The sequence below is a fragment of the Gossypium hirsutum genome, chromosome A08 (genome assembly GCF_007990345.1).
Source record: "Gossypium hirsutum isolate 1008001.06 chromosome A08, Gossypium_hirsutum_v2.1, whole genome shotgun sequence".
Lineage (NCBI taxonomy): Eukaryota > Viridiplantae > Streptophyta > Magnoliopsida > Malvales > Malvaceae > Gossypium > Gossypium hirsutum.
This window is the reverse complement of record NC_053431.1, coordinates 118,987,253-119,000,118: the sequence shown is the minus strand read 5'-3', so window position 1 is coordinate 119,000,118 and position 12,866 is coordinate 118,987,253. Positions and strand designations below refer to the sequence as shown.

Below are 12,866 nucleotides of genomic sequence, written 5' to 3'. Positions count from 1 at the left end.
TAATTAGTGTATGTTTAAATCTAATTAATCATATTCAACCGATAATAAATTTACATGTCATATGAATACTAATTAAGATTGTCTTAAAAAAATTCTACGTAGCAAGTAACGGTCTTATCATTTTGAAGAGGGACCAAATTATGCTAAAGTAAAGTAAAATATTAAAAATCACATATTTCGTCATAATAGGGGGTCTAAAACCAGAATTGGACCTTTTGTATGGTCCCTATTTTGGAGGAACAAGTCAAGTGTTCTTTTGGAGTGTTTTACCCTCAACTTAATTAGTTTAATAATACTTTCCTAAGCTACTCAATTAACCAAATAAATAAACACACACTTAAAGAGATTGTAAGAGCCTAGAGAAATGGGAAATGAAGGGGCTTTGATTAGGGAAATAAGACACGGTCTCCCACATGTAGCATGTGGGTTTTATGATTATTTGTGAATTTCCTAAAACTAAAAAAAATATATAATTTCTTTATTTATTTTTTTGTACTTTTTAGAGTTTATATATTTTAAATTTTCAAATGATTATACGTATCACTTTAAATTGCCGTATCATCAAATTTAATATAATCTAAATTTAGGGACTAAATTAAAAAGAAAATTAAATTATTCATTTTAAGTTGCACAAAACCCTAGAAGATATCGCATGGGTTATCCGAAAGCATGTTAGATTAGTCTTTTTTTAGGGACCCTTAATGGCCTAACAAGTTCCTATTTACAAGTAAAAAAAGTTAAGTTTTGGGAGCTCTCTCCAAGCACCAAAAAGGAATCACATTAATCTATGCTTGAAACATGCTTTTATGGCACCAAGTAGCTAATAAAAATAAGCACAATATTGCTTTGTTTTGTAATGGACATAAGTCTAGATTGAGTCAAAAAGAGCTTCCAAATTGGTTAACATGCATTTACAATTTAATATGTTGACTACAAAAATGCAACAAAGATGAAGGTTTTGAGGGAGTTTCAATGGTCCTAAAGTTATAGACACCCAACATTTTTGGACATTTTGGAGATGGCAGCTTTCATTGCCAACAAAATTCCCTTTAAATACTAGGAAAGCTAAGAAAATCCCATTTTAAACGATTAAATTTGATTAATTCTTTGATGAAATTAGTAAATTTGTGGTTCTGGTTAAATTTTTTTAAGGTCCTCAGGGACTAATTTTTTTAAAAGTTGTGATTGCCTCTTTTTACATAGTCATTTCTAAAGTTTGAATTTGGTTCCTAACATTTGGTGGGTAAAAATATAATGGAGACCTTTATACTATGAGTCAAATTGTATTTTGCCCCTCTACTCAGAAAATGGTCAAATTAGAACCTATATGTTAGATCAAAGAGCAAATTGGTTCTCTTGTTAAAAATTCTATCCATTTATACTGTTCAAAATTGATTTTTGTACATCAACAGGAAATACACGTGGCTCACAAAGTATAACTATCTAGTTATTTCATCAGTCACACCTATTTTTAATAATAAAAATAGATAAAATTTTCAAAAAAAATTGATTTGCTCATTGAAATTTCCATTAATCACATCTTTATGATACTTTTGCTACACTCGTGGTGTGTCATTTATATTTTTCATTGTTTGTTTATTAAATCTTATTCGAATCAAAACTTAATGATTTAATTATAAGAAGTCAATAAATTAAATTCAAATAAACTTGAATTCAAGAGGAATAGAATTCAAAGTAATTCAAACTTGAAACTTATTCAATCTAAAATTATTTAAATATTTTAAAACTTTAAATTTAACTCGATCCAAATTGACTCAACTTGATTAAAGCTTAGGTTATACGAGTGACCCACGAATATTTCTATTAAAGCTTTTGCTCCATTTAGTTTTCACATAGGTCTTGGGTTTTTAGAGGGTAAGTAGATAATGCTTTTAGGGTTAAATAACGTTTTGAGGTGTAAATTTGAACTTGGTAATTACTTTTACATTGAGATCTAGATTTATTTTTTTTCAAGCTTGTCTCTAAATTTTACAATTATTCTCACTTTAAGGCTTGAACCATTTTTGTTCAAATTAGTCCCTAAACATAACAATTGTTCTCATATTAAAACCTAAACTTTTTCTATCAAAGTTAAACTTTGATATTTTCTTTAAAACCATAAAGTTCAAACTTCAATGTAAAAATAATTGTCAAGTTCAATAACTAACTTGAATAAAAAAATGTTCAAGCCCTAAACTAAGAACAATTGCCTAGTTTAAGCTCTAACGTGGAAACAATATCCCAATACAAGTACTAATTTGAATCTAAAAAGAGTTCAGACCCCAATATAAAATTAATTACTAAATTCAGACCCAAATAATAATTTAACCCATACTTTTTTTCTCTTCAGATTCGATACTTTTTCTCCTGTACCCTGAACGAGGTTTTTGTTTCAATGGAGACCCAACTCAAAGATTTTAAAAAATAAAAATAAAAATAAAAAATAAATCCTTTTTTTTTCTCTCTCTCTCTCTCTCTGTATGTCTCTGTCACTGTCACTGTCTCTCTTTTATATGTCCTACAAACCTCTGTATTTCCTACCATTACTTCCACGCTTCACTTCTTCTTCTTCTTCTTCTTCTTCTCTGCGTCCTTTTTCAATTCTCCCTCTGTTTTTTTCCTTCAAAAAAATTGCTTCCAAATCTGGGTTTAAGCTTTTATATGAAAGCTCTGAAACAATGAGACTTGAAAACTCCAAGAAGAACAAGGTTTCTTTTTTTCTTTTTAATCTAAAACAAGCCACTCATTTTATGTAAATTATTAGATTTTTTTTAGGATTGTTGATTTAATTAAAAGTGTTTTATTTTCCTTTTGAATGAAAAGCTTCCATGGCCCAAAACATTGGTCAAGAAATGGTTCAATACCAAGACTAAAGCTCAGGACTTTCATGCTGATGATGTTCTTTATAGAGGTAAAAAAAAAAAACTTTTTTCTGTTATTTTCTTGAGTTTTTTTATTATAAAAAGAAAAACCCAGATTTTAGATTGCATTGTTCTATTTAACAACTTTATAAATTTTCTTTTTCTTTTAGGTGTTGATGAAGATTGGAAGCATAAACACAAATTCTCAAAGAGGGAGACTTTTAATATAAAGAAAAGCAAAACAGGTTAGGATTTAAAGATTCCATTTTTATTAATTTGCTTCATTTTGGACCATATTTTCATATATATAACTCTAAATTTGTTTATTTGGATCATGGTAGAGAGATTGAACAAGAAATATTCAGATTCTCAGTTTAAAGACATACATGATTATAGGTATGTATATGTGTTTGAAATTTTGTTGATTTTGATTTGATTTTTCAGTGCTTTTTTTTTATTATTTGTATATGTGTGGTGTGTAGGGTATTTGTTGCAACATGGAATGTAGCTGGTAAATCTCCTCCAAGTTGTTTGGATCTTGAAGATTGGCTTCATACATCTCCACCAGCTGATATTTATGTACTCGGGTTTGTCTGAAATTAACCTGGATTTTGTTCGATATTACTTGAATTTTTCTAGTAAAATTCGAATGATGATGATGACGACGTTGATTGATTGTTGTTTGATCTATTTGGTTTATATGTTTTTAAAGGTTTCAAGAGATTGTTCCTTTGAATGCTGGTAATGTTTTGGGGACCGAAGACAACGGTCCAGCAAAGAAATGGTTAGCTCTCATTAGGAAGACTTTGAATAGTAATCCGGGTACCAGACCGGTCACTGACCCGCTCGTGGAACTTGATGCGGACTTTGAAGGATCAATGAGGCGGAAAACTTCGTTTCAATCCATGAGTCCTAGTGATTGTGACACTAATTCCAGATGGGGTTCCTCTGAATCCGATGACGAGACAGATTCACCGAAAACAGATTCACCAGTGAACATGCAGTCTTTCGGTGAATCTTTTGCCATGGAGGAAACCGATAACCAGAACGGGCATTCGAGGTATTGTTTGGCTGCTAGCAAGCAAATGGTAGGCATATTTCTTACCGTATGGGTGAAGAATGATCTTCGAGACAATGTTCGGGACATGAAAGTGTCGTGTGTCGGGCGAGGATTGATGGGTTATCTCGGAAACAAGGTATAATTTTGCCTATGAAACATTAGGTTCCAAAATAAGTAGCCATATACTCATCTTTCTTGGGTTTTTTTCAGGGCTCCATTTCAATTAGCATGTCTTTGCATCAAACCAGCTTTTGCTTCGTGTGTAGTCACTTAACCTCAGGACAAAAGGGCGGTGATGAGCTTCGAAGAAACTCCGATGTTATGGAGATCCTTAAAAAGACGAGGTTTCCCAGGGTTCATGGCGTGAAAGATGAGAAATCTCCACAAACGATTCTAGACCATGAGTAAGCCTTCGTATATATGTTTAATTTTGACTCTTGTTCATTCTTGTCGGATTAAGATAACCATAAAACTCTTAACTTTTCGATGTCTTGGCACAGTCGTATTATATGGCTTGGGGATTTGAATTATCGGATTGCTCTTTCATACGGATATGCAAAGGCTCTAGTCGAGATGTGCGATTGGAAAGCACTGCTAGAGAATGATCAGGCATGTTCATACCCTTTCTTGATTGATTCCGTATATACATATATATATCTTTTGTTCTTAAAGTGCCTACATGAGAATCTGAAATGCCTTGGTTGTTTTTCAGCTTCGGATCGAGCAGAAGCAAGGCCGAGTTTTCGAGGGATGGAGTGAAGGAAAAATATATTTCCCTCCCACATACAAGTATTCATACAATTCTGATAGGTACGCCGTGGAAGATAGGCACCCGAAGGAGAAACGAAGAACCCCGGCATGGTAAATCTCTATGGTTACCTAGTACTTTGTATAATCGAGTTTCCGATACATTGTCGAATGATTTTGCTTTCATATAAAAAGCTAATTAGCCGATATTTGTGAAGGTGTGATAGGATACTATGGTACGGAACAGGTCTGTATCAGTTATCCTATGTTCGAGGGGAGTCCAAATTCTCCGATCATAGGCCTGTTTACAGTGTATTTTCCGCCAAGGTCGAATCAATTAATCGTAGTCGAATTCGGAAAAGTATGAGTTGTTCCGGAACCAGGGTCGAGGTTGAAGAGCTGTTACCACAGTAAATCGGTTTATAGCACACTAAAGCTCTCATCAAGGACCTGTAATTCATTTCGGAATCGAGCCCTGATTTCTCTCGATCTATCAGGTAAAATTCAAATCATTTCGGAAACTGTTGCTGTTCTTTTCCCCTGTTAGAATCTTTTTTCTTTCAAATTGAGAAAAATCTCTTTATTGTTCGTATTCTTAATTTTTACAGATTGGTCCCCCATTTTTTTACATGTGGGGTAGTGGTGCATGAAAACCAGACAATGGTGGCGATAAAGACATATATTGTCATATCGATTATTGTTCGAAGAAAAACAAGGTTGGTTCTTCCAAAATTTCATTTAGGTACAAGGTTGTATATTTTTGTCAATAAACTTACATCTGCAAAAAAAAATTGTTTTTCAGGGTAAAATTGGCTTCACAACAACAAAAAGTTTGTATTTCCCAACAGCCAAAATTGTAAAATACAGCTTTTTCGAAAAGCCATCCATGGCAGAACAATAATTCACAAAGACGTGTCTGTTTCTTGTCGAAATTCCATTGAAACAACTTACAGCAGCAAAATAAGAAGAAGAATCAGAGGGCTTTTTAATGTATCTTTTCTTTTTTTCTTGAAGAGGGGAAAAAAAGAGAGAAAGAGAATGGATTCAATTGTAATTTTATTCCATTTTTGGGAAGATGTATAAAATGCCTGGGGATTTGATTGTAAACATTTAAATTTTTATGTTCAATGGATAAATTTTAATTCTAAATTTATTGGAATTAAGAGAAGGATGACCTTTATTAAAAAAGCATAAGGATTAAATTAAAAAGGTTTAAAGAGTACAGGGACTGAGAACGAAGTTAAACCTAACAAAAAACCGAAAGTGAAACGCTCGTAAGGCAACTGCCTTTTGTGAGTTTTGTCAAATCTTAATCTGCTCTCCAGTTTTTCTGAACCACAGTGCCTTTCTTTGTTCTGATCTGTCGTAATAGCATTAAGTGCTCGTGGGTTTCACTCTTGGAATTAATTTTTATCGTGTTCTAAACGCATTCTAAAGGAGAGTGATGAAATACTGAAGAGTTCCTATTTTGGGGACGGACAAAAGTGGAAAGATATTTTTCAATTTCGTTAATGAAAAATGAAGTCGTGTTCAAATTCAGCCAAGTGGCGTCTTCATATGTTGGTTATCATGGTTTTAAAGCATAGTTGTCCATATTTCGAGTACTCACACCTTTCATAAATCATGTGTATATTCTTCATAAAATTATTAATAATTAAAGTAATTTTTTAAATATTGTTATTATTCGGGTTTTTTCATCTTCTTATAATTTAGTTAAAAGATGTTCGAAAAATCAGGGCTGATTTTTAAAATTTTATAAAACAAAAGGATGTATGAAAAGTTGAAACCCTAGAGTCGAAGCTTTCGAGGCCACGGTTCTCTTAACGTGCATAGCATTAACACTAAAGTGAAATAGAAACCCAAAGATAAAATTAAATAAAAATAATGGATAATAAGGTTGAAATGTAAAATAAGTTAATTCGGGGATTAACAAGTACCAATAACGGAAATAATTCTCTAATTTATGCTCTTAATGTGAGAACTATTGTCAAGTTTAGGATAGTGGTGAAACCAGAGGAGCTGGTAGGGGTCCTACCCCTAAAATGAATTTTTTATTTATTCAAGTCATTGTATAATTTATAAAATTTTAAATTGATAATGATAAAATTACACTTTGACCCCTTAAAATAATAATTTTGATTTAATTTTTTAAAAATATAAAGATATAGACTATTAAAATGATAAAATTATATTTTTACTATAGTAAAAATATACAATTTAATTTTAACCCCTCCCAATAAAAGTTTTCTAGTTTCACCCATAATTTAGGATCTAATTTGAACAAAAAAACAATTCCAGCCCCAATAAAAAATAACTATCAAATTCAAACCCTAAATAATAATTTAACCCTTTCGTATATAACAGTTGAGTTACCTCTCCAATAATGTAGTTTCAATGATTATTTTTGTTGCAAGTGTTAGGTTAGGTTAGGTATTTTCTCGTTGGACTAATATGCAAATCTTAAACCCATCAAGTTGTAGATTTAACCAAATTATTTCCAATAATTTTGTTTTAGGGTCTAAACCCTAAACCGCTATATACATTGTATTGTTTTCAAAAGTTTGTTTTCATCTTCACTAAAATATTTCTAACATTTTACTATCAAATCAATCAACCTTGAAAAAAAAACCAAAAAATTAGTGCATGAATTAAGCAGTAATTCATCATTAAATTTTCCCTAATTATGCCTTAAATTATTTCACTAGCCACCATTATTAATTTGGACGGTATAGGCAACTTGAACATGTCTCATATATTATTGGAACATTTGGACATGGATTTAATGGTTCCTTAAAAACTTTCCATTTTTTAATGTTGTTTTTTCTTTTTAAAGCTCATGTTGTCATGTTAATTAGCTTAACAGTGTTCCCCATTAACAGCCGAAAACTTTGATTAAAATTTTAAAATTAAAAAATGTTAAAATAATTATATATTAACGAGGATTCACATGGAATGCTATACTTAGGGACCAACAATTGTCACCATTTGCAGATTTTTTTTTCTTTAGTTTATTCACCTAAAATTGTCATTTTCACCTTTTTATTTCCATTTAAAAAAATATTTTAATTTTTTTCTGATTAAAACATAGATATTTTAATTAAATTATTGGTAATCAAAATTAATTTGACGTTGAATTCAAATATTGATGATTAATTTGTCTTTAAAACATCTTTTTCACCGTCTTAGATACTTGAATTCCATGCCAATCCATTTGATAATTGACGGTCAACATTGTTTTTGGATTATATTATTTTTTAGGTACATTTTATATAGGTTAAAATATGCCGTAAATCTCTCTAATTTTAAAAATTTTAGAATTTAATTATTTTATTTTTTTAGATTTTAAAATTTAAGTTAAATTATTAACATTATTATTTTTAGTTAAATTTAGATTAATTATAATTTCCTTTTTTAATTATATGATATTAAGTGAGTTTTTTTTATTTATTTCAAAATATCATAGTAATAAATTTAAAAAAATATTAGCAATTGGACATAAATTACTGAAAATAAAACGACATTTCAAATTTTTCAAAAAGTAACCTTTGATAAATTGTGGAACATCTCTCTTGAATTTTGCATAATTTAGTCCCTCAATTTTTATCATATTATTAATAGGAACAAATCAATAACAATATGAAGTGCTACCATTTTTTTTTTGAAAATAGACTTAAATATTAGGATGACATATAAATTTATTATTAATTGAACATTGTTAATTGGATCTTCACATGATCATCATTGCACGATTGAATAATAGTAAAAGATTTGTTCATCATAAATGTTATAAATTCGTACACACTAATAACAAACAAAAATAGAATGATCAAATTATGCTAAAATAAGCTAAAAGAGTACCGAGGTCTATCGGGGTGAGTGGTAAAGATTACTAAATGTTATTTAAATAAAATCTTAGATTCGAGTTTTGCAGATTGGGAAAACAATAGTAAGAGAATTTGTCCCATGTTTAGAGATCCGACCTAGCTCAACTTCAGATTTAGTCAGGGGTAGTGGCTAGCTAGAGGGGACAAGGGCCTTAGCCCCTTAGCCAAATGGTATAATTTCTATTTTAGGCCTTCAAAAAAGTCAAACATTAAATTTAAGTATTTTAAACCTTTAGTTAAATGAAAAAAATTCAAATTTTTATCCCTTTTAGAAAACAAATAATTTAATATAAGTATTTTATAACACAATATTTTTAGCTTTGCCCCCTAAAATTTATAATTTTATCTCAGCCCCTTAAACAAAATTTTCGACTTCGCCGCTAATCAAGACCTAATGTTGCTATTTGATACCGAGGGATCTTAGACAAAAAAACAAAAAAGAGACAAAGCAACATTTATTCCTTGAACTTGGTAACTTTTTTTAACCTGGCGCTTGAATTTATTTTGTCCATTTTAGTCCCAGAACTTGATCTTTGAACAAGACCTGAATTCTAAGACTAATGTGGTAAAAAAAATGTAAACGAACCACGGTTAGAAAAGTTGATAAGTTTAGGGATTAAATGTTAATTTATCTTAAAAAGGAAATAAATCTCAAATTTTAGAATAGTATAGGGACTAAAATCACTATTAGACCAAACATCTTTATGTTTTGCTGGATATAGGGGAACAGATGGCACCTTACAAAGCTTGACACCTTCACGTTTTATTAAAATAAAAATTATAATTTATTTCAAACGTCAACTTTGGAGGGACATGAAAGCACTTCTGAGTCAACCCGTACCGGTTTTGCTTATTTACCCATGCTCAAATAATAATGTTATCTCTGGCACGTGATGGACACATGATGTCAGCCAATTGAGAGACTAGAAGTAGAAAGGGTAAATTCTTTCGGTATACCTAAAAAATAGTAATTTAATCCTTTATTGTTAGATTAAAAAGTTAATTTATTATTTTTGTTAAATTTTTTTTGTTTATTTGTATTGTTAAAAATTGGTGTAGCTAATAGATAATTAGACATTGACACATGGCGTGTCATATGTACCTCATATTGACATACATAAGCTTGTTTTTAACAGTAAAAATTGATGAACATTTTAATGGAAATACTAGTTTACTCTTTGATCTAACATTAGGGGTATAAATGAACAGAACGTTCGATGAATTGTTCGTGAAGCGTTTGTATAACATTCATTTATGTTCCTTTATTAAGCTAAATAATGAGTATGAACAAAATTTTTATGTTTGTTTAATAAACGAACGAACAATAACATAGGTGTATCCGGTTCGTTTATGTTCATGAACAAGCTCGTTTAAAAAGCTCGATTATGACTCGTTTATTTATTAATGATATTTTCTTATGAAAATTTCATTAGTATATATTAATAAAATTATCTTAAAACTTATTTATTGTTCCATTTGCATATATTAATAAAATTATTTTGGTTTGTATTTTTTCATTTATAATATAATTATTAATATTTATGTTTGACTATTTTATATCTAAACAATATATGTGTGTATTTATTTATTTATTGTTTATTGTTTATTATCATTGTTCGTGAACATGTTCAATTATATGTTCGTGAACATGTTCGATTAAGTTAAATAAATATGTTTGTGAACATTAAACAAACGAATATGAACACACATAACTTTAAATAAACGAACATGAACAAAAATTTAAAATTCTTAATGAACACAAATTGAACACGAACAAGCTTAAAAATAAACAAACGAACATGAAAAGAGATTTGTTTGTTCAACCTCGGCTCATTTACAGCCTTATCTGACATATAAAGATTAATTTACTTATTTTTTTATTAGAAAGAAAAATGCAATAAAACTTTTAGTACAAGGGCATATATGGTATTTTCACCACAAATCCCATTAATTTTTTATTAAATTTGTTCACGCGATATTTTAAAATAAAATAAAATAATGTTATAACCAACTTTAATTTAATAGAAAAGTTTTAATTATGTTAATAATAATTAAATTTTTAAATTCGATAAATAAAAAATTATTGAAGAAAATAGAATAATTAAATTTTAAATTTGTATAAAGTTTTAACAATATATATTTTAAAAGTTAAATCGGATTTAATTTTAAATTTAATTAGGTGGAATAAAAAAAAAGAGAAAAAAAAAGGAGCTAACTTAATGCACATTTATGATCCCCTTGCATTTAATCCCTGCCACTTTGGGCTACCTGAGGCTAAATTAGACTTAAAATTCAATCCATGTTCGAGAAATTGGGCCATCAAGACATGAGTAAATGAATGATAAATATTTATATCAATTAAAATATATTAAAATCATATTTTATAATTTTATATCAATTGAATTTTATAATTAATATTTTAAATAAATTTAAATCATTTTAATTTTTTATATATTTTTAATTCAATATTTTTATTTATAAAAATATTATCTTAAATTGTTGTTATATGCTATATACAATTTTCTATATTAAACATAGATGAAAATATGTTTATGGAATCTATTAATTTTTTATTTATGAAATTTATTTATACTAAATGTTTCAAAATTTGTTTTATTTTTTAAAAAACTCAATCCTATAATTATTAATATAAAATTCATGTAACTAATCACAATTAGAAGAAAATTTTCATTTCACATGAATTGTAATAAAATCAAAGAAATTCAAAAATTAACTTAAAATCTATTAAAAACTTAAATTTTACCGTATTTAACATAATTATACACAATTAATAAAGCTATCTTTATTAAAAAGAAAAACGTGCAATATATATTTTTATTTCTTTTAAAATTTTACAATAACTATGTATATGTGGTCGTAGTTATTAAAATATATTACATTTGTTAAAAATTTTTTTACAACTTTTAAAATTTCATAAATAAAATGATTTTAGGAATATCGGCATAAAGGACAAAAAATGTCAATACCATCTACTCAAAAATCGAGATAAAGCAGTAAGTCCTATTATAAGCTGTAATAATAGCAATGAAAACATGTATAAACCGAGAAAACATTACTCAACAATATTTATACATTTCATTAAAGTAAAATAAATAAGTTTAAAAATCCTAATAGTAATGATGGCAATATTAAGAAATATATAATATAGAATAGCAAAAGTAAATACCACAATCAACATTTTAATAGGATTGGGGTTAGTTTAGCTCAGAAGCACTTTTGGTCGTTCAAGCTGCCGACAATCGGCTTTTCTCCGTCTCTTCCCTGATTATTTTCCCATAAACACCACTGCTTTTCAATGGTCGTTGTCCGTGCACCGTCGTCGCTCGTTCTTTCGACGGTATTCTCCGTTCAAGCTGATGACCGTTCTCCAGTACAAATAAGGGCACCGATCAATTCTCCTCCCCCTATCTTTTTTAGTATCTGATTTATATTTTTTAGTTATTAACAATTGTTTATTGCTAGTCTTTTTGTGGGTTGTTTCAGTGAGGTGGTGCATAGTGAGTTTAGAGTTGATGGTGACTGCTGGGGTGTCTCTCGGTTTAGGGGCTTGATGGTGATGTGGTGTTGGTGGTTTGACAATGGGAAAATGGGTTCAGTATAATGATGTGGTGGCTATGATGGAGGTGATGGTTGAAGGTTCTGATGGAGTTTAGTGATAGTAGGATGGTGGGAATGTTGTGAGGCTTGTCAATAGCGGCGAGAGGGGGTTTGTTTACTCGTTGGATAGTTTATACAAAAATGAAATATATTAAAAATATTTAGAGGTTAAGTAAAGAGATTGATTTTATTTTTAAATAATTAAAATGATAATTTTAAAATTTAAAATGAAGTTGGTTAGGTGTATTTTAAGTTTTAAGATAATCATTTTGAAATATAGTTTTTAAAACTAAATATCATTAAAAAGAAAAATCAAAAGAAAAAAAAAAGGGAGAACACCGATGTAAATATAGACTATGAGAGCGTTTGGATAGGCGGTGGGATGCGGTGCGGTACATTTAATTTACTTTTTATCTCACACTACAATATTGTTAAAGTATCTAATCTCACCACTACCGTTATTTTTATATTAATAATATGTAAACGCGCCTCTCATCCAAAACTTATAAGTTATAAGTTGACGTAATTATAGGCTTTGCATGCATAATGATTAGATTAACGTAGGTGGGAAAATAGTTAAAATATTTGAGAGGTCCTTGTATTATAATGATTAGATTAAATTAGTCTTTTTATTATTAAATAAATTAATTTAGTTTCTCTACAATTAAAAAGAATAAAAAATTAAATTCAAATTAT

At 29.1% G+C, this 12,866-nt stretch overlaps 1 protein-coding gene across 1 annotated transcript; it reads left to right on the top strand.

The window, feature by feature from the left end:
* Positions 1-2,530: 2,530 nt before the first annotated feature.
* On the top strand, positions 2,531-5,817 carry LOC107936483 (type I inositol polyphosphate 5-phosphatase 4). Its single transcript, XM_016869215.2, has 12 exons — positions 2,531-2,708; positions 2,824-2,911; positions 3,032-3,106; positions 3,203-3,257; positions 3,344-3,448; positions 3,574-4,057; positions 4,132-4,325; positions 4,422-4,530; positions 4,634-4,782; positions 4,887-5,165; positions 5,277-5,384; positions 5,471-5,817. Exons 1-10 carry the CDS (start codon positions 2,679-2,681, stop codon positions 5,080-5,082), a joined length of 1,485 nt encoding a protein of 494 aa, XP_016724704.1. The 5' UTR covers positions 2,531-2,678; the 3' UTR covers positions 5,083-5,165; positions 5,277-5,384; positions 5,471-5,817.
* Positions 5,818-12,866: the final 7,049 nt, after the last annotated feature.

Bases quoted from the DNA above. Each gene is read 5' to 3' on its own strand.
- LOC107936483 (XM_016869215.2), top strand. From the start codon at position 2,679: ATGAGACTTGAAAACTCCAAGAAGAACAAG. The intron at 2,709-2,823 runs GTTTCTTTTTTT...TTGAATGAAAAG, and splicing joins AAAACTCCAAGAAGAACAAG to CTTCCATGGCCCAAAACATT. The intron at 4,531-4,633 runs GCATGTTCATAC...GTTGTTTTTCAG, and splicing joins CACTGCTAGAGAATGATCAG to CTTCGGATCGAGCAGAAGCA.